The 21,700-nt window shown below is 44.7% G+C and overlaps 1 protein-coding gene across 1 annotated transcript in view; it reads right to left on the bottom strand.

Moving 5' to 3' along the window:
* The window catches only part of fam222ba (family with sequence similarity 222 member Ba), a 33,116-nt gene that overhangs the window by 2,633 nt on the left and 8,783 nt on the right, over positions 1 to 21,700 (bottom strand). Inside the window, exon 2 of the mRNA XM_080483176.1 lies at positions 9,981 to 10,108. Coding sequence (XP_080339302.1) covers positions 9,981 to 10,062 — 82 coding nt within the window. The 5' untranslated portion in view covers positions 10,063 to 10,108. The remainder of the gene's footprint in view (positions 1 to 9,980; positions 10,109 to 21,700) is intronic.

Genomic DNA, 21,700 nt, shown 5'->3' with positions numbered 1-21,700 from the left:
GACGGAGAGGAGGACCGACAAGAGGTGACGGAGGAGGCCAGAAGAGACGGAGCAGAGGAGGGGAGCGAAGAGGGAGAGACAAAAGAGAAAGACAACTTAAGCCAGGCTGAAGTGTATATGGCACAAAAGAGCACATCAATTGTAATCAGAGTAGCTGATGGGAAGCTGATTTAGACGGCACTCTCATATTCCATACAGAGAAGAAAACGCTGCGTTCAGGCTGCTGAGGGAAGGTTGAGTGGGTAAGAGCGGTGAGCCTGTGTAACAGGTTGTAGATGTGGCTCAACATCGAGGCTTCATTCTCTCCGGGATGACCCCAAACTGTCTTTTTATTTACTAAAACAGTAAATAAAAAGACACACAACTACATAATTACAGCTGCTAACAGTTACTTGCTGGCTAAGTGATGCCGATAAAACCGGTGCGTGTCAGCTAAATGCCGGGGAGTGCTCAATGAGTAACACATAATAAACCATTTTGGAAAACATGACTGGAAAAAGGCCAGTGCCTATTAACAAGTTCCTAAATTACTTTTCCCAAAAAGACAAAGGTGCAAGTTGTAAACCAAGACGGAGCTGAGCTATTAAGCTCACAGCAAGTATGAAGTATGAGTATTAAACATTTGCTTTTCCTGCAATAATAAAAAAATGAAATCCTACATATTCTGTATTGAGGAAAGCAGAGGAATGCCAATTCCAAAGGTGGCTTTCCAAAACCTGCCATCACCAAGTCTGTCCTATATAACAACTCCAGCTTATACTTGACCTTCTTGTTTTTCAGTGTACTTTGCTATTTTTCGGCTAAGAAAAAAAAAAACAACCCTCATAGCTCCAATCTCACGGGGACAAAGGGAAAGATTTCCGATCTCATTCTCAGCAGAATTATTGCGGCCGACACATTCCCGGCTTGAAATCCAATTTAGTGGTATCGCTGGTGACTCGGAGGTCAGGGGCTTTTAGAGGCCTTAATTGATGTAGCATCCGGGCAAAAGAATAAGTATGCATCTGAGGGTGGGCTGCGCCGCTTCGCTAGTGAATCACAAACTAAACAAAGAACAAGCGAGGCAGCGACGGTCCCCCGTGGCTGCTATGGGGAGAAGGAAAAGAAAGAGATAGACGCAGAGAGCAGAGCTCCATGACAGCAGACAAGTAATCAGACACAGAAGCAGCGTCTGTGATCTGCGGGAACACCTCCCAGGCCTCAGCTCGCACACAGTCGTTACACCTGCTAAGCACTGCGGCTAAATTTAACAATGTCGAAGTGACAATCTCGACGTGATTACGTGTTTGTGCAATGTGCGAGTGTGCTTTTCAGTCGCAGGCTTGTTTATGATGTGCGACAAGATCACGCAGGTGCTGGGAAACGTGTCGGCATCCTGTATGTTTAATTTTTCAGTGCCGGCGACTCGGGGCTCCAGTGGAGCAGCTTGAAGTCTCCTTTGAAGAGCGTGAGTCATTGTGAGAGGACGACGGGCTCGGCCGGCGCTGACCTCCGTCACACCGTCCCAATCACCTGCCAGTCTGACCTACTTACCACCGACGGACGTGAATGGGGTGGGGGTGGGGTGTCACTGGTTTGAGTAGCCACTGGGTTAGAATGAAACCCTTCTGCTCTGATCGCCTGTGAGGAACAGACGATAATGTTTCTGGGTCAACCAGACTGAGCGCTTGTTTAGGCAACCAGAAGTAGTTTAAAGCTCGCATCCTTCTTGGTAAAATAAGTTCATTTAATGACTATAGTTTGCCAGCGTTGATGGTAGCATCTGCGACATCTCTGCTCGGGTCTCAGTGCTGTGTTGTTTCCACTACCGTAAAGAAATCTGTTTTCTTAGACATTTTTACAATTTATTTGGGTGGATTGGAGCCTCTTGCGGGCCGCTTTCAAGCATTCATAGTTATGTCTCCTTCAGATTATTATCCTCAATTCAGTTATTCAGCCGTTTGAAACTTTAACTCTTCCCCCCCGGGTGAAACTGACCTGAACCACATCAGATAAAAATATACAAGAGAGTTTGCAAAAACACATTAAAGTCATGACTTTTCTTTGACATGCTCTTTATTCTAAATTAAACTCCACAGAAAACTTTTCATGTTAGACTTTTAAATAACAAATGTCAAAGTAAACAGAACACGAGTTGTTTTTGTCTGAGCAGGCAAAAACCCCAAACTTTGTATATATGTCTAAATTCTTGTCCTAAACACCCAAACAGACACGGATTACAGGATTACACTGAGATACAGGAATCTGTTTTTGCATTGCTTTCGTTTTTCAGATTGTCGTTTGTGTTTAGATCTTCTTGTTTTAAGAAGTTGATGCTATTAAATGTAATTTATTGTCAATGTGCATAGCTTCCACTTCACATAATCATGATGTGATAAAGACAGAGACGTTAGTGTTCGTCTGCGTGCATCAAATATCAAACTACGTCCAAAAGCCTGCAGAATTGCATCTGAAATCCTCCACTCTCACGTATTGATGTAATGAAGACCGTTAAAGACAGTAATAAAAAGCTATTAGGTGTAGATATTGCATTTACAATAAAAAAGCAACATGAAGTCATGGAGACCTCGTGCTTCGCCTTTAACCACCCAAATGTTATCAGTTCATCTTCGAGTGTTGGGTGAACATGTCGGCCAAATTCAGAGTCCCTTCAGGCTTTTCTGGAGACGAGAATAGGACAGATGGATGAACAACCCGAAAACATAATGTTGCCAGGCGGAGGCAGAAAAAGATGTCTTCCTGCCTCTCTTCAATAGGACACATCAAATTCATCTCAATGTCATTAAATCAAATTATTAAAGTTGTCTAATACATGCAAAGAAAAGGGTTTTTTTTCACCTCAGTAAGCGGCTCAGGTGGTGCAGATTGTTCTCGCACACTGGCATCTTTTTGAGCGAGCGGTAAGTTGAAATGTCTGGATCTCTGGCTGAGGTCTGCGGTTTCACGCCGCCGTCTCACAGCAGGCAGACGGGGCTCGTGGGACGAGGCGCGGAGCTTAACTGAGGCCGTTGACACGACTGCACCGCGAGCAGTGCCAACTGGCTAATTAATTCCCGCTTTATTTGTGAACGGGAGACAATGGGCAGCGATGTGCGGGGCCGGTGTTGGGGCGGCACACAGGGGGCCGCTGTAACTAAGTGTTCAGTCTGCTGATGGCAGCCTCATTAATGCAGGGGTCCGGGCCAAGGAGCTGGAGCTTGACACCCACCATCACTGAGGCCTAATGTCTGTCGCTGAATAAATGCCAGGGTAAGCAAACACAGATAAATGAACACTTGCACACAAGTGCACAGACATGCCGGGGATAGGTTTCACCTGTCAAACACAGCAAATGATTAATGATTTGGGGCGAAATGATGTTCCACTGTGACGCAGAAACAGGCTAAGTAAATATAAAGTTAACACACTATCGGTGGAGGACTTTCAACACGGAGGATTTGATGTAATTAAACTACCCGTGAAAAAACGCCGCGTTTGAGATCAGCCTGGGAGATTCTGGCACGGTGTCTGTGGTCTGCAACTGTTGTCAAAACCTCATGTCAGTGGATCTGCAGAAAAGGGCTGTAAGTGGGTGGGAAGAGAGTACCATCATCTGTTGCAATGAATAAAACATCTTTTATCATTTCATGGGAGTGAAACCTTCTGGCTGAAAAACTAGGATTGTGGATGGCCAGTGTGAATATTAGACACAGAGATGTTCAACTTAGAATCCCATTTCAGTGTTTACAGCAGCTTCGCACACCGAGCTCACGGGGGTTGGGGGGGGTTATAGAGAAATAACAGAGTGATCCATTTATTGTATGTATTGATCTATTAATGCTAATAAAGCTGTTAAAGGCTTTGCCTGTGTTGAGGATGTCAAAATCAGTTTAGCATTTTCTAGAGTCTAGAATAGATCTGAGAAAACACTTTTTTTTTTCCTTTCTTTTTTTTAACCAAGGTTCCTGCTTCGGTATGTTTGTGACAGTGGGTGCTTCCGCCAGTGTTTGGCTGCACTGTAAATCAGCGATCAAAAGGGGTTCTACAGCATGTCTCATGACAATCTAGGGCAGGGGTGTCACATATTAGGTCCCGTGAGCCAAAACCAGCCCACAAGAGGCTCCAATCCGTCCAAACCACCAAGCAAATTGTAAACATTTCAAAGAAATCATTGACGTCTCAAACACACTTTTCTTAAGAGGAGCAGACAAAACACAATACTGCAACCTGAGCTGAGCTGAGGTTGCATCGGTGATGCTGCCATGAAAGCTGGCAAAATGGCACTAGCCTCAAAGCCATGCTGTCAGGGCGAGTTTGTAAAAACACCCATAATGCAACAGCAGTAGGAGAAGTGTTTTTTTGGACATTTCACTGTATTTTACACCAGAATGTTTCATAAAAATTGGCTTCATGTTGAGATTGTAATTATTTTCTATAGCAATATTTTAGATTCATGAAAACATAGACATTTTCATTATGTATACTCTGCACCACAACAACGAAAAGCTCTAAAGTTTAAATTTAAAGGTTATCATGGCACAATTTTACCAGTCTGGTCCACTCCAGATGAAATTGGGCTGCATGTGGCCCCTGAACTAAAATGGGTGTGATACTCCCGAGTTGGACAAATTGGTCACGATATCTATTAGAACGTAGGAGATAAACTGTGGCAGGGAGGTTATAGAGTTCAGTTTAAGACTAAAATGAGAGGAAAAAAAAAAAAAACAACTAGAGATGACAAATGATAAATTAGCCGCCAAACACCGAAGCAGCACTTCAACCACTAGAATACTGGATTGCACTGAATCCTCCTTGTGCCCTTTAATAGAAAACTGGTCCTTCTAACTATCAAGCCACTGCGCTGTCGACTTTTTGAAGAAAAGGCCTGAGAGGACAGCAAGGACTGAAAACCAAACAAAAATACATAGAGGTCAACAGCATAAGTGTTTGTGTATTCATCACAGGTTATACTCTGACTGCAGCATTATCATATATCGCAGGTTTAACAAATATTGTGTGGCGGTATATCAGGCAGATGGATGATTGAAGGGAAGACAAATAAGATATATTGAAAACTGAATTCATCCATTAATTGCCTTTGACTTAATTGACTGTACTTTTTATTGTTTTTCATGTACTTGTCTCTTTGCTATTTATTTGTCTTAAGAATGTTTTTGTAGCATTTTGACTCTGTAAATTTATTTTATGTACACACTTGTAAAAGTGATTATTAATCTCAATGTGGCTCTCCTGACTAAATAAAGGCTAATAAAAAAATATATAAAAAAATCTATTGAATTTGTGATGATTAAGATTGAAAATTTTGCTGAGACAAAAAGGAATGAGTAGACTTTTAAGAAGCAGGAAAAAAAAAATAGTACATTGACGCACAGGGAAGCAATGAAAATGCCTCATTTCTGAAGTGATGCTGAGAAATACAGAATTAATATAATACAACAAGCCTGTCACTGTGTATAAAGTTATTTCTCTGCCACGGGCACTTGTGTAGTAATAAGTTTGATGCTTAAGTTGTGAGGCTGAAGCAAACAGTAAAAAGAAAGGCTGTGTCAAATAAAAGTGACCGATTCATTAAATGGGAGCGGGGATTATGCATTGTTCCCAAAGCTGAGTCGGGCATTCTGGAGGTTGGAAAAAAAAAGAAGAGAGAGAAACCAATCAGAATGTAGAGTTCAACAGAACTGCGGTGAAATGTGTACTGAAATCTGTAAATTACAGTTCAGAGTACTTTTACCCCCCCAACAGTGGATAAAATCGACCTCTCGCTGTTTACATCTGTTTAAGGCCTCTGGCAGCTGTTGATTATGTGTTCTAGTAAGCAAGTGTAGCTTATTAGCATTTCAACCTTAACCTGAAACCTGGATTAGTTGAGGAGCTTAAAGCATCAAGGGAGGGTTAATGAGGAATGTGAGTGAAGTTTGTAGGCGGCTGCTGGTGGCTTCGAGCATATCATCTCTCAGATCTCCAGCTAAGCACGTTCCCGTCGAGGGAGCGGGGGGAAAGAGGCCAGTCTGGCCGCGCGCTAATTATCCCACAGCTCGCTCGCTGGTTGGAACACAAGTGCACAGTCAGCAGGCACTAATTAGGGTTTCTTTTATTCAAACTACTGTTTTTATTGAACAAGGTTTAAGCAGCGGGGAGCAGGGGCTCACGCTGCTGGAAATTGCAATTTTCACACAGGAGCAGGAAATTAGGTCTGAAGCGCCGGCATCAAATTAGACATGTGAATCTGGCTTCCCACATGAAGCCACCTCCTTACAATTTTGCAGACTTTTGAAGAGGGCCCCGCCATGCTGATAGAGGAAGGATAGCATAACCTTCAAATAAATGGAAACTATTATGGGGGGGGGGGGGGGGGGGGGAGGAAAGATGGCTGCTTTTGATCTCAGAGGGGACTGAATTGTGAAAATCAGCCAAGTGGCTCAGCTGCATTCACAGTTTGTTCTGCCTGTAAGAACTGAAGACCTGGGGCCACTTCCCGGTACTTGACTCATCCTGCCTGAAGGATGAGCAGTTTTCACAGTGACCCACTGTCTCTTAGTGTACCTGATCTATTCCTCCGACAGCCTTTACATTTCACTGCCGTCATCTGTTAACAGTCACTCCCCGGTGATAAATAGAGCAGCTGCTCTGGCCTTGCCTCTGACAGCAACCTGCAAGCTCGTAACTTTAAACGACTCGCCTATGCACAAATTCACCCACAAGAGAAGAGGCTGCGCGCAGCCTGCTTGATGATCTGGAGCTCTTGGTGAATACAGAGTGGAGGGAAAAGTGTCAAAGACGAGATTCTGTTACACAAGAGTCGGCATTAAAAGTGCTACCGAGTAGCTGAAAGGCTCGAGCTCAAGGATAGACGAGTAGGAAAACAAATAGAAGCTAATTATGTGAACTCCCTATCTGAGCCTTTTTTTGAGGGAGACTGTCAGTCGACTGAATAAAGATTTCAAGTGACATCTAGTCTATGAATTTCACCTAAAAGCAGTCGAGCACATCTCTCATGGAGTCAGAGCTGTCAAATTATCTTCTGTGCTGGGTAAGTGATGGGGCTCTGGAGAGGCAGCGAGTCCGGTGGACTGCCGGGGGACGGAGCGAGGGGGGAGGAGGGTGGGGTGGGGTGGAGGCAGCGTGATGTGACCAGAGGGTTCGGGCTTGCTTCTGGCTGTGTGTGGCATCGCTGGGGGAAGTAATACTTCAAAACATGACAACTGCACAAACTGCGGAGGTGATCTACAGGTGCTGAATTCTGGACAGGGAGGGCGGCAACCTCAGAACCAACCCAATTCTCTCCCATTTTTTATTTTTATTTTTTTTATTCAGCTCACTTTTGATGAAATGATTTGGTTGAAATGAAATACAGCCCTGTGGCTTTTGATGTATCGCCGCGTCTGTTTGAAGAACAGATGAAAAGGAAAGGCGTTATGAGAGAGCGATAAGGAGAGGGAGAATAAAAAAAATAAAATAAAAAAAAAACTGGATTGAAATTACACTTCCAGGAATGGCCGTGTGGTGGGAAGCACGCTCCATCACCTAAAATGGATTACAGCGCTGGACAGAAAAACAAATTGAACTCGGGTTGTGCCTCCTGCTCTGATGTGTCTTCGTGTGTCACATAAAGGAAGAGCCGAGAAACAGACTAGCTGATGGCTGTACCATGTCACAAGCCTGCCTGAGCGAGGCAACAGACGCTGGCACTTAGCAGACTCCCTCACGCTCGCTGATCTCCTGGGGGTTGGCTGATTACTGTGATTCTGAAATTACAGTCTTGATGAGCTGGAGCATTTTACAACAAAAAACTGCAGTAGAAATGGGTCAGGCTGGGGCTGAGCTTCCACTCAGGGAGAAGGAGGCAGGAGGAGAAAGAAAAGCAGACATTTTATGACTGACTATGTAAAGCCGAGTCGTCTGAATGGAACATAATCGACGTCTGGAAGGAGACTGATCTTTTTGGGCGTTGTAGAGAAAATGTATGACAAGTGGGAATGTGTGTGTGAGCGCTATCAGAGCCCCCTGTCTATAAAGTGTCATCATTAATAATTGTTGATTTACATTTGTGCAAAATCCTGCTAAGCAGACCGAGCTCCCATTGGCTGGTGAGTGTTGGCTTTCCTCCAAACAAGCTCTGGTACAAATTGATTAAGATACGCAGAATAAAGACGTCTTAACTGACCAAACACAGCATGCGACAGTCGACTGAACGGCGGTCTCCTTTATCTGTGTGAGTCACGTAATCCCAGCTCCGACTCGTTTACACACTTTATAAGCTATTGTGAGATTGCTGGTTGTAAAATACCATCCAAATAATCCCTGAGTGCATTAAGCTCAGCACACAGCACCGCCGTGCAAATTAGCTAAGTTCAGGTTTTATTCCCTAATAACCGATCACGTGAACGACTAAGCAAGGAGACTGGTATTGTTCCAAATGTTTCTTTTTTAGTATGCATTTTCATCATTTACACGAAAAAAGGAATAGAGATGGTTGAATTCGGCATACTGTACGTCTTTACTTATCACGCTTTGCAAAACCCAAAAATATCAGGTTTGACCCAGATTGTAACCAGAACCTTGTAGGGAGAGAGAAAGGTGGAATCGCTCTAAGTTATCATACAAAGACCATGAAAACACTTTGAAACCTTCAGAAGGGAAGTCGCGGCTCTCGTTGAGCTTGACAAGGCACTAAAAAATAATACCAAATAATCGAAAATCAATGATCTGAGTGCTGTAAATTTCAAGCAACTGCAGTGTTGTCCAGGATCAAACACTTAAAATGAGCATTAAAAATGAGAAATCGTTGTGATTCAAGCTTCAAATAGCTCTCAAGATATTATATTCCAGAGGCAATGCTTAAAATACATGCCTATAACCTGTGCTAATTTAAATTTTTTCAGCTTTACCACGAGGTGTAATTAACATTTTTGCTTACTTGACAAGAGAAATTAGCCAGTAGGAGCATCTCTTATTTCCACATCTTGGTTATTTAGCTGACATGGACAATTTTATTATAGATAATTTTAAGAGTCATTTGTTGGACGGTGTCATAATAATTAATCGGAATCATTTCAGTCCTTCAAATGTTTTTTTTTGTCCACATGAATGCAAGCCATAGAAACCTCCATATCTGTTGGTCCAGCATCACAAAGCCAGAATTCAATTAAAATGCAAACCTTTTCTTCCCTGCTTTGGTCTTGACTAAATAATCGAAGCACACATGAGAGCGGAGCGTCAGACAGCGACATGTCACTTCAGGGTTAGAAGACAAAGTTCACTTGAATGATAACAACCCTGACGTATTATTCATTCATTATGGATAGGTCTGCTCCGCTCTGACTCGTCGGAGTCGGTTAGTCTTGAGTGCTGACTCCATTTGTGCTGCTGCCCTTCACACCCAAGAGTGTCCAAGTTTGTCTGCAATTGAGTTGTAAAAGTTCAAACACATTGAATTCAGCGGCCTAGCAATGACTAGACTGCTGATTAACCAGGGCAGCAGATTGCGTCTTAAATTCAGTCACATTACAAGATCATGAGGGCAAAGCCACTCAGTCGCAATCTGTCTGCGAGTCTGACAGTTACTGGCTCTCCCTGATGGTGAAAAGTGCTGCATGTAGTCGTACTGAATGCACAAACGTGGCAGTGGTTGTGTTGTAGTGAGCACACACAGGACAACGCTCCTGTGGCAAAAAAAGGTCCTGAGGGGTGACGAGGGAGGCAGAGAGGGGGAGGGAAGGAGCCAGTTCACCGTTCATCAGCAAATTAATGGCACAGCTCATCTTAATTTCCCTTGAAGACAGATCTATGGTCCAGGAGCACAAAAATACTCCCTCTCTCTTTCTGGTTTTGACACGGAGTTGCAAAAGAGAGCCGGGCCAGGGTTGGCATGCGGATCTGACGGGGGGCGGCCAGCAGGAGCGTAACAGCTTGGTTTGTTGTGTGGGATGGTGGCGGTGGAATTATGGTGCGTGCATGTGTGTCCCAAGATCGGTACTTACATTTCTGAAGTCCAGTGTTCATCTGCGTGTGGGGGAGAAGCTGGAGGGGGAGGTCACCTGGCCCTGGCAGACAGGCCAGCATTTCACACAGACACTAATGCAACATGGGACACACACTTCTCCTCACACTGTGGAGAGAAAGGAGGGAGAGAGAAGGGGAGAGGTCAGACATGACCGCGAGGCAGCACATGGTGCGTGGTGATACAGAGGCTGGGTCCGGACTAATAGAACTTCGTCGACGCGCCCCAGGGGCACCGGGCTGAGGGAGACATAGTTACCTTTCAATTAGAAACTGATTCACACCTGAAGCATCAGGTAAGGTGACATTTGATGCCAATAACAACTTCAATTAAACATCAAACAGCTGAAGTAAAACGGGTAGACTGGGCCTGAGGGACTGGCAGCTTTAAATCAACCCAGTCCCACCTCCTCTTCTTCACCCTGCATGTTAGTCACCTAGTTGGACCTTGCTGCCCCGTGCTTTACCTCGCCACCTCCACCAGACCATGGCAGGGGAAATTAATGACTCCTGTATACCCGAAAAGAACACTCTCGAGAGGCCGCGGTGCTGACAAGTTAGTGAGTCTCAGATCGATACTGCAGTCCTCCAGACCTCAAAGAGGCCTTTTTTTTTTTGTGGACATTAAACAACGGGGCCGGCTCAAAACGTGGCGAAGAAAAGAAATGAATAAACACCGCTACAGCTTCCATAAATGCCTGCCACTTTGTGCGGTAACTTGATGTAACGGAGAGGGAGAAAGCGTTAGCCACGCTTCGCTTGGCTTACTGCTGTATTCAAAAACACCACAGATGCTTGCTTAATCAGCACTGAAGAACAGTCAGGGAGCAAATTAAGTCTACAGAGTCCGTGCCCTCCCCGTTTTGCCGTGTGGCATCAGAGATCTGCAAGTGTGCGCAGACAAACACCGTCTATGAGAGAGGCAATTACCCACAAAACAACCTTGGCATGCCTGTCTGCCGCAGGGTGATGGCTTTAAAGTGTCTTTCCCCCCCTGCAGGGAGCAGAGACAAGTGGAGGAAAGAGTGACAAAGCGAGAGACAAAAGTGGATAGAGAGAGATAGAGAGAGAGAGAGAGAGAGAGAGCGATAGAGAGAGAGAGAGAGAGAGAGAGAAGGGTGGTGGAGTTTGGGGTGGCAGTGGTGGGGGGGCTGAACCTGATTTAAAAAGCGGGAGCTCAAAAAGGTCAGGATGACAGCTCATTTAAATCCTCCCAGAGAGAGAGAAGAAAAAACAAGCCTTAATGAAGCTGCCAGTTCTACACAGATACCTGAGGGCGTTGCACCTCGGGGTGCTGCAGGGGCATGGTGGCATGGGGGGGGGGGGGGGGGGGGGGGGGGATGGCAGCTGCAGTCTTGAGACAGGTTGGGGGAATTTTGGGGGGGGTTTTGTGCTGCTGATGCAGCGTCACCTTTTCTGCTCCCCAACCTCCCACTCCTGGCATCCTCCTCCCCTTTTTCCCCGTGCTTTCTGATTTACAGCCTGGACTGCCATATGGCAGCAATCCCTGCCCTCGATTCAGCATGTCACCATGCATTAACTTTAATTGGCCTGATATGTTATTCTTCTCCCTCTGGCCTTGGAAGGATTTTAGGTACACACTGCCTTGATGTCAGCAGGCAAGATTTCCAGCGCTCTCTCATTTATCAGGGTGCCAAGATTTCACACAAAGATAACAGCAATCTCTTTTACAACAAGCAAGGTTTGGGGTGGAGGAAAATCAAATATCAGATACAACGCAGGCTTTGTGGATGTTTTCAAAAGCAAAATGGTTGCAGGAGAGTGAAATGATGTGCATGTGTGGGGGGGAAATAGATTAAAACAAAACACCAGCATAAACTGTCAGTTCATTTGTTATAAGAACACGTACATCAACACACCACAGGCAAAAAGCAGCCAACAGGCCGCCCCCTTCCTGCCTCCCCCACAGCGCCCCTGAATGTCAGAAAACTGTGCAGTGGGGAGTGCAGCGGCAAAGGTCAGCCTATGGTAATGCCCGAGCTGACACTCTGCTTTACAGTGCAGAGCGGGAAGGAGATGAAACCCAACAGACAGAAGCCTGACGTCTACTGACTTGCCCATCAGCGCCACTGCCACAGAAACTTCAAATATACATCACAAGCCAAACACTGGCACTTTCAACAAAAGGCTCACACACCCCCACAGAGGCTTTTTCTCAAAACAGAGACTATTTGTATCAGAGGCAGGATGGCTACACCTGACAGTCAATGCCAGACAAGGGACTGAGCTCAGAAAAGTTGGAGGTGCCGCTGAGCAGGTCGTTATCAGCAACTGATTATCTGGATCCAATGCAGGCCTCTGCAGAGTCTCACTTCCCTCTGACCACCAGGCAAGGCGGGAGGGGGGGACTGAGGGTTCACCCTGGTCTGGACCTGATTGAGAAAATAGGTATCATCCCCAAATGGCTTCGGTGGCCTTTGTGATACAGACACAAACCCCTCCTGTCAGGGGTGGAAACAGAGTTGCGTCTGTGGAGCCCCAGTCGAGCCAGCTGGGCAGGCCTGCGGAGCAGGGATTGGCTTGGTGGAGTTTAGCCAGGCGTCTCACACTATCACCCCCATGCAGACAGACACCACGGGGCTCCCAGCGTATTAGGGAGGGGGGGGTATGTGTGTGACTCGGCAAGTCTCCATTAGCTACTTATAGAACTGTAATAAAAGTGTGTGAATAACTGTGTGGCTTTCATTATAGACAAATAAAGGCAAGCAGACAAAGCAGGACTTGAGCAAGTGATGCGCATGGCTTGTGTCATGTGTCAAACTGCTCCCATAAAAGCTGACCTATATTTCTTTTCATTCCTCTGTGGGGAAGTAGAAAAAGAAATGCATCTGAAAGTTAAAAAAATAAAAATAAAATTGAAAAGAAGAGGGAGAACAAAATAGACGGAAGCCATTTAGGAAATTGGACCAGTTGACTGCATTTATGTGCTGAACGTTTTGATCAATATCCTCTCCATCAACTATGATCTGCATTTTCAAGGAATTTAGGAAAGGCATCAGGCTAATTGCATCGGAAATCATTGAATAAAATATCCAGCAGCTGTAATGCGGGAGGAGAACAGCCAGGACTGTGCACCAAAAATAAGCTAATTAGGAGGAGACATGAACAATATTAGAGGAGAAAAACAATGAAGAGGCAAAAAAAAATAGGGTGAGAAAGTACGTTTGGTTGCCGAATGAATATTAGCAGGTTTTCTATACCAATTATGAGCAAAAGCAATTAGGAGAACCAAGTCACCGTGTTGTACATGGTTTGCGCTAACGGCTGAAGGAGAGGAGAGCAGAGGAAAAAGCAGGCTGCTGTTATTTTAATTGCATGTTTACCCCCAGGTTATGGGTCTGAAATAGAGCCAAGAAAAAAATGTTGCAGTATAAATTCAATGCAACTTCGCTGTGTTGATTCTCTCAGGGACAGAGAGAGTGAAATTACTTTTCTTTGCAAGCCCGGTCTCTGAATAGGAGGTAAAGAAAGAAAAGGAGCAGGAAGATGAGAACAGCTCTTTACCCTTGAATACCAAGCCAGAGCATTCTGTCAAAAGAAAGGGGGGAAAAAAGCCTTGGCTCTTTAGTACGTTAGGAAGAAATAACACTTGGGTATGGCCTTCTTTAGCTCATCAGGCTTCACAAACAACAGAGAGAGAAAAAGGATTTCTGTTGCTAGCACAGGGCCATGGGCATGTTAGTCTATGACAGGCTGGTTCGCGATTTTGCACAAAGGATCTTGATGACTCCAGCACATCCCGCGGCGTTTGGTACGGACCGTTTGCTTTTTCAGTCAGCAGAGACCCCTCATCAACCCGGAGTGTTATCTCACACCAAAAGAGAAAAGGGTGAGAGAGTGGGAGATGGCCATGACATTGAGCAGAGAGCAAAGCAAGAGGGAGACGGCGACAACTAAACCGAACCTGATGCACACACAATTCCAGACTGTAAAATAGCGGTTTCCAAGTTGCAAGAAACAGTGTGTCAGGGATAAAACTGTCAAGCAAGGAAACTGCTGCGGTAGTGTGGGAGCGAGGCAGACAGCTACTTGAAACCACTACTCTTCGGATGGAGGGAGGGGTTTGCGAAACAACTGGGAGGAAGGATGAACGCTCAGTAACTAACTGATGAAAAAGTGACAGTTCCCTGAGGTGAGACGGTGGATACGGAGCGCAGAGAGACAGCATGCCCATGGAAAACCGTGGAGTCCACAATTGGATCGGTTAAATCTTTGCATAGGTGTAGGACGTTAGTCTCACAATGAGAACACACGCGCTCAGAGCTGCTGTGTACCGCGAAACAAAGTAGAGAGCACTTTCTGAAAAGTGTGAGGAATCTTCTCATTGGACTGACCTCATTCCTCCTCCTCTTGTCTTCTTGGCACTGGTGGCTCGGAGCCGCTTGGGTGATGACCGCAGCTCTCTCACAGTCGAGAAGATGACAGTAATAGTGGTGAGATGAGAGTGTATGCAATGATATCAGGCAGCCAGCGTCCCTGTCTGGCCGGGCTATCTCCGCCACAGCTATGTCATGGTCATTACCCGTCCGCTGCATCAGCGCTGGGAGGAGAGGACAGCCAGCCAAGGTCCATTCTTCAACTTGGGGTCAGTTTCACTAACGGCCACTTAAGCCCGCTCGGCTTCCCCGAAGAGCCCTACAAACGTAGAAGGTAGAGCGAAGTGTGCTCAGTCATGTCAAGGCTGGCCAAGGTCAGGCGGGCAGACAGAAAGTGCTGGCAGCGCCGCATGCGTGGCGTCATGAATGCCAAAATGCCCGAGCCCCTGACTGTGCCGTTTGACAGACATGTTTACACCTGATAGAAAACGCAGTGTGGATGGCCTGCCAAAACAGAGGGGATCCAAAGTGAGGGGTGCCAGACTAGTTATTTATTTATCTGCTGCAAATCCATCGAGAGCGCAGCCAGAAGTTGGGCATGCCTCAGTGAGGAAAAAGCCAGCCTACTCTCAGACATGACAGTCTTTAAACCACTTGAGGGTTAAGGGGAGAAAAAAAAATAAAAAATCTGATATGTAGTAAAAGAAAAATAGAGTGAGAATCTCATGAAGCAGCGACAGAGATTGGATTCGATTTACTCACGCTCCTTATACAGCTTGCACGGGCTCTGATTAGCACATTAAATTATTCAAATTAATGTGAAGCTGTTCAAAAATCACTGGTGATAAGGTTCAGATAGTGGGCCAGTCCTTGCTCAGCAGTGCAATTAAAACCGTTTGATTTGATAGTTGGTCTTGGAAGCAAATGGAAACGGGAGCCAGACTCTAAAGCTCCACCAGAGAGCCTGTAGTTCAGCTAAATGTCAACATCATCAGGGCTTGGCACGTTTACCATGTTCTCCATTTTAGTTTTCTGTTTCAGCAGGCTGATAATTACCAATTATATACATCGAAGTCACCAAAGTATATATAAATCCCAGTTTGTCTAAAACGTAGTGGCCAGACTCGTTGAGGAGATCAAAAAGAGCACCAGAGGGCATTTCAGGTCTTCTGGCTATTTGCACAAATTATTTTCTATTTTTGAGGAACTATTAGTGTCCAAAATGACTGATACATATATTTTAAGCCTTAATCCATAATCTACAATATCAACGTTGCTTCATCAAATAAGTATTTTACAGTGTTTGACTGTAAGCCTGCGACAACCCGTTTAAAATGTTCCTACACATCAAGTGACAGTGAGCAGCCTCACTGGTCAGCTGCATGCAGCTATTCTGGACTGGTTACCATCAGATCACACAACCAGAGATGGTCCTCACAAAGAACAACACTGCTCCTTTCATCTCACCGGTGGTGCCACCACATCGGCGTTATCTTCACATCACACCAGACAACAATGTGCTGAGTCACATGCTGCTGCGCCACACACCAGGCTGTGGAGTTTGGTACCGGACGAGGAGATCATGGTTGGATAAAGATACAGAGATTCAAGAAGGCTCTGTGTGTGTGTGTGTGTGTGTGTGTGTGTGTGTGTGTGTGTACGTACAGTGATAGACATCAGTCTGAGGGCGGACGGTTTTTCAGGTTTTCACGCTCTCAAAATGACGTCGGAAGAACAATACTGACAAGAGAAAACTAATTTGTTGTTGAACATTACCAAAATTGTACACTGAGCTACTCTGAAAGCACACTTTGCCGAGTAGATTAAGTATTTAGGCTTTAAGCATGAAGTGTTTTTAGCATCTAAAACTTTTGCCCATCAGAGTTTAACAGCCGCATTTCAAAGCCCATTCAAACTACTCGACTGTGAGCGAGCCGGGCCTTCTCCCCGGTTAGTGGGAAATAACTCTGGTTAGTGGGAAATAACTCAATGTGCGGGGAGCTAAAAGCGAGGCAGCATTGTTCCAGCTGGCGGAAAAAGAGGAAATGAAGATGGAGTAGTTTGATTTCATTTGTTAGCAGGTGCATCCATTTTGTGTTCTTCCCCCACACCCACCTCGCCTCGCTCAGTCAAAGCGCTTATCAGAAATTGGACACCCCAGTGACAAATTGAGCCTGCGATTAAAGGGAGAAAGAGGAAAGCTTTGTTAAGTGCTGCTGATTGGGATCCCAGGCTGCCCTCGCACATGTGAAGTGTGTGTTTGTGTGCGCTTGCATGTACGCCTGGTACGGAGCCAGGAGCAGAGCTGACACCACCACCTCTTCTCCCATTTTCCCCACTCTCCAGGTGTTCCCACGGCGTACATTTCTGCTCCGAGTACTCAGCAAACAAAACCAAATCAATGCAGCTGTTCGCCCATCTCCCACTCTCGCACACACTTATATACAGTATGTGCATAGGAAACCACACACACACACACACTGATATACGGTAGTGATTTTCCCCTGCAGGAATAATGACCTCCTCTGGTATTTCCAGTGCCTTCTTATTGACACATGTGCTGTGTTTAACAGAGAAAAAAGTTAAGTCTCTGTGTGTTTGTCCCACTCAGACCTATATTATTGACCCAGCATTAACCAGCCCCGGCCTGTTTGCAAGCGTTGGGCTGATTTAAGAGGAGGGGAGGGAGAGAGGGAGGGAGGGGGGTCACAGCGGATCTACTAGGCAGCACTGTGCGAGCACTGACTCTCACAAATCATCCTAAAAGGGCTTAACGCACAAAAAAACAGCTTCCAGTGTTACACAGGCCTGCTGTGAGAGATTTATCCACTGTGCCATTATACTAACTGGCCTCTTTCCCATATGAGCTGTATATATACCAATGCACACACACAAAAGAAAGACTGTAATTAGACTTATGCCTGATCCAGCTCCGCCGGAGAATTACCTCAAACAATTCCACGTCTTACTGTTCCACATAAAAACCCTGTTTTGTTTGCCAGACGTCTTCTTATTCAGCACTGACACGCCATGGTTCTGACACCTTCACTTTCTAAGTGCGACTTGTGACACAAACGTGTGAACCGCGCGAGAAATGCAGCAATTTACGGACTTTGAACGCTTTAATAACTCAATCATTTCTGAAAAATGACCTTTAAAAAGACTGTTTGTGAATACCTGGTTGCGCGTTTAACTCCGGTATGTGATCTACAATTTAATTTCTTAATGCTGGTTTCAAAAGGTACGGTGACGGACATCATTGTTATATTTTATGGTAGCGCTCCATCTCCGGGGTAAAACGGAGAGCTGACAGGTCTGCCGGTGATACTTGCAAGGCAAAAGACTATTCCAACATGCCAAATCTAAACCCTGCTGTTTATGTTGTTGAGTACAGGCTAATCCAAGTGCATGTGGTGTCTGTAGAAGGTTGGTAAGGTCAGCCGCCTCTATGGCAGCTCTGACATTCAGTTTGGCCTCCAGCGAGACCAAAATGAGCCCTCCTCATATACAAGAAGGGGGGCAAAAAAAAAAAGAGCTTTTCTTTTTTTCTTCTTTCCCCTTTACTGACTGGACGAGGCTGTGTGAGATGTGCTCCTCTTGCCCCTGGCGACACACAAGACATTTGCGGTCTCTCCTTCATCTCCTGCGTTTTCGCGAGCGCCTCCACGACCCGAGCTCTGCTCCCAGCACACAGCAGCTCGGGGTAGCAGGCAGCCAGGCGGTGACTCTGTGGAGAGTCGGGCAAACACAGGCTCCGCATGGCAAACATCTCACCTCTGTGTCTGCATGGGAACATCTGGCCCTCCCAGGCTGACAGGACCCTCCGTCTGTCTGCCTGTCTGCCTCGCACACACTGTGTATATTGGTGTTGTCATGGCGCCCGAGTTTTCCCTCCTACACAGGTGCTGGACTCATGCGAACGCTACAACACCAAACCAAGAGAGCCAAAAGTCCACCGAAAGTAGGCTCGGCTCGGAATTTCGACTTCAGAAATAAATAAAGCGGAATATCATAGATACACGATGAGATTAAATAATGCCAAGATTTTGTATGGAAATACATGTATTGCTATTATTTCAGACACTGGTGTTAATTTAATTTGTAATATCTGACATAAGAGTGTTCATTTGGATAAATTTTATATAAAAGAATAGAAAAAAAGCAATAGATCAAAAATGCCTGAGCAAAAAATACATACATAATTTACATAAAGAATAAATTATTACACTATACAGGTTTATATTGTATGAAACAGCTAAAAAGTTTTTTATTTTAATGAGTTCACTGATGCCAGACTTCAATACTAGGAATTTATCAGAAATTGTTGATGGTCTGATCCTTGTTTGAATATAATCTACCCAATAACATAAGGATATCAGAGGTAAGCTCCCTTAGCGCCCCCCCCCCCCCCGGCCTTGTGGCACTCCCTCTCCCTCCTGCTCTATTGCATCATTTCCCTCTCATACGGATCTCATGTGGCCGTCCAATGATTCAAGACTGATGAGGCATGCTCAAAGGTCTATGCGATTGAACACAGCATTAATGCACCCAGCAGCAAATTTTTTGCCATCGACCCCGGTTCCCTGCAATAAGGACAGAGCCATCAATCAGGCCAAGATAGGCGACACCAGACACAGGCTGATGAAGTAGGGGACTTTGGAGCTAATGACAAATGGATCCCTCAGATATGGTCACAGTATACTATGACAATCCGCCGAGAACACTTGACCTTTAGCGAGAAAAAATAAATAAATCCTCCGCCGTTTCCTTTTTCTTTTCTGGCCGACACTCTGCAATGCAAATATGAAGAATTTTGCAAACTGCCGTTGAGGTCAAGAAAGTGTGGCTATTGTGTGAAAACTCCCGAGGTCCAGCTGAGAGCCTCGGCCCCATCTCTGTCAGAGTCACTGCTGAGGAGCACGGCCCTCTTCTCTTTTCTCACACTAAAGCTCTCGGAGTGACCTTCAGCAGGCCTGCTTGTCCTGCTAATTGGGGTCTGCAGAGAGCACAGCAGCCCACCCCCGACACGCCACCGGAGGAGGGACTGTGGGCCAGAGGGAGTACAGATGGCAGAGGACCGTGCAGTCTGATGGGTGGGAAGTGAACAAAAAAAATTATTAAATTAAAAAAAAAAAACCTGGGACTTAAGCACTCAACTCTAAATTGGGTCTTTTTTTAAAGTACTTATTTAATCAATTATTTCATCATACAAACTTTTTCTCAGTTTATTGGGTCAGTTTTTAATATGCAAGTTGTATTTTCTTTATTTTGATCATATATATACACACACTATATGTATATATATTCAACACTTATTTATGTCTAAACTAGTGCTTCACAGTAAGAATTAAACATAATAATGTTTGAGTGTTAAAATATGACTTGTAATGTGCTTTGAAATAAAAGTGCCCAATTTCAACCAGTTTGTTAAATTTTTTTTTTATTTTTTGATAAATGAGCATCTGCAGTTCCCACTAGCAGCATGTTTTAACATATATATATATATATATATATATCATACTGTATATTTCAAAGAAAAAAACATTGCTCCACACCAACATGTCTGCTGCATGCTAAATTTGTGAACACTGTACTATAAGTGCAACCATTGTCAGACAAGAACAATTTAGGAAAGTGTTTTCTTTTGTGGACAAAATTTGGAATTTAAAAGGGATAAATGTTTTTCTCAATACTATTGCATCATGATAATGTCATATTATGGTGGTTTGGGTGATGCTAACCTTCAATACTAGTCTATCGCAACACGGTGGGCTGCGTAACCTTTTACCAAAGGTCTTCTCAAAGCTATGCATGATGCCCGTTTCCTCAAATAATGGAAATTCATGTTCTTAGAATGCATATTAATCCGTCGTATCTTCGAACATTTAGTTGAATCCACACACGGAAATTGAGAAAATACAGCTAGAATAATTTGCGTGGAGCAGCACATCGGTGTCGTGGTTATCCCTCACAGTGAAAAGTTCTCTGGTTTGATTCCGGGTTCGGGTTGGTGCCTTCTTGTTACCTCCCACAATCCAAAAAACATTTGTTTGAGGTTATTTAGTGAGTCGTGCGAGTGTGACTGTTTCTCCTGTGATGGTCTGGTGACCAGGTCAAGATGTAATCTGCCTTCAATCAGATAGCTTAGATCCTGCCACAGCGATATGGATAAAGAGATAGAAAAAAATTATATTATGCATTAGCAACTACAAAACTAAGCCTTTATATGAATGTTTGCTGCATTAAAGCCTCGCCTAGATTATGATTATGAAGCTTGTCTTTTCAAAATGAATCTCTGAAATTCACAATATACACATTTTCTACATCTGGAAACTGATATGATGTTCCCTTGCTGGACTAGTATTATCGGCGGGACATGTGCAGTAAAGACTTCAGCCAACTAATCCAGTTTTTAATTGCAGCTCGATGCAAACTATCATACTGCACGGCTCTACCTGACGTAAAGAAAGTTTATGGAAATAAACCATTCAAATTCTCCAAAAAGAAGAACTGAAGTTTTATAGCAACAGAAGCTAAAGAATAGAGAAAATACACACTTTAACTTGAGTTATTCTTCATAGGTGGAGGAAGAGACTAAAGTTTTGTCCTGCTTGAATAGACTTCAACATATTCATTGATGATTATTGATCAATCTGCTTGCTTGTTTTGCTCAAGGGATTTTTGTTGCGCAGACAAATGCACGATGAACTGCATCAAAAAACATCAGAGTACAGTTTTTGGCTGGTTGGTAGTCCGTCCTTGCAGAAAATCGGGATTTTCTGATTGCGGATGAATCAGTACATCCAGGTTTATTCAACTCTGGGATCACGTGTTGGAGCTGCTACCTGCTGAGTACCATAGTGAAGGTAGGATACACCCTGGACAGCTCACCGGTCCATCACAGCGCAAAGACGGAGACTAAAAAGGACTTCCGCACCTCACAAATTGAATTCGAATACGCAATGAAGATCCATGCATGCACAGAAAGGGCAGAGAGGATTTGAACCCAACTCAACTAAACTCTGCAATATTCAATATTTCTCCACCAAACCTAACAGGATGACCCAGAAGTCTTTATGGTCTCTGCGGGTGAAAAGTATAGTAGAATACATCACATGTGACAACAAGAAATGTCGATGCATGTGAGCTTGGCGAAGCTAGTTAGCGACTGGCGCCAATTATGCAGTGAATTGAAATGGCGAAATAGCATGATGATATTTGAAGAAGCACAGTCTTTCTCTGTGGGTCAGCGGGGTCGGCACTCTGCTCGCAGGAACGTGGAAATAACGGTGACACAGTTAATTTACTGCGGGCTCGGAGGCTGCAGCTGTGCACTTCGGCTTTTGCCAGCACATCATATCAGA

This window comes from Lipophrys pholis (genome assembly GCF_963383615.2).
Source record: "Lipophrys pholis genome assembly, chromosome: 16".
Lineage (NCBI taxonomy): Eukaryota > Metazoa > Chordata > Actinopteri > Blenniiformes > Blenniidae > Lipophrys > Lipophrys pholis.
This window is presented reverse-complemented; position numbering and strand designations above follow the sequence as displayed.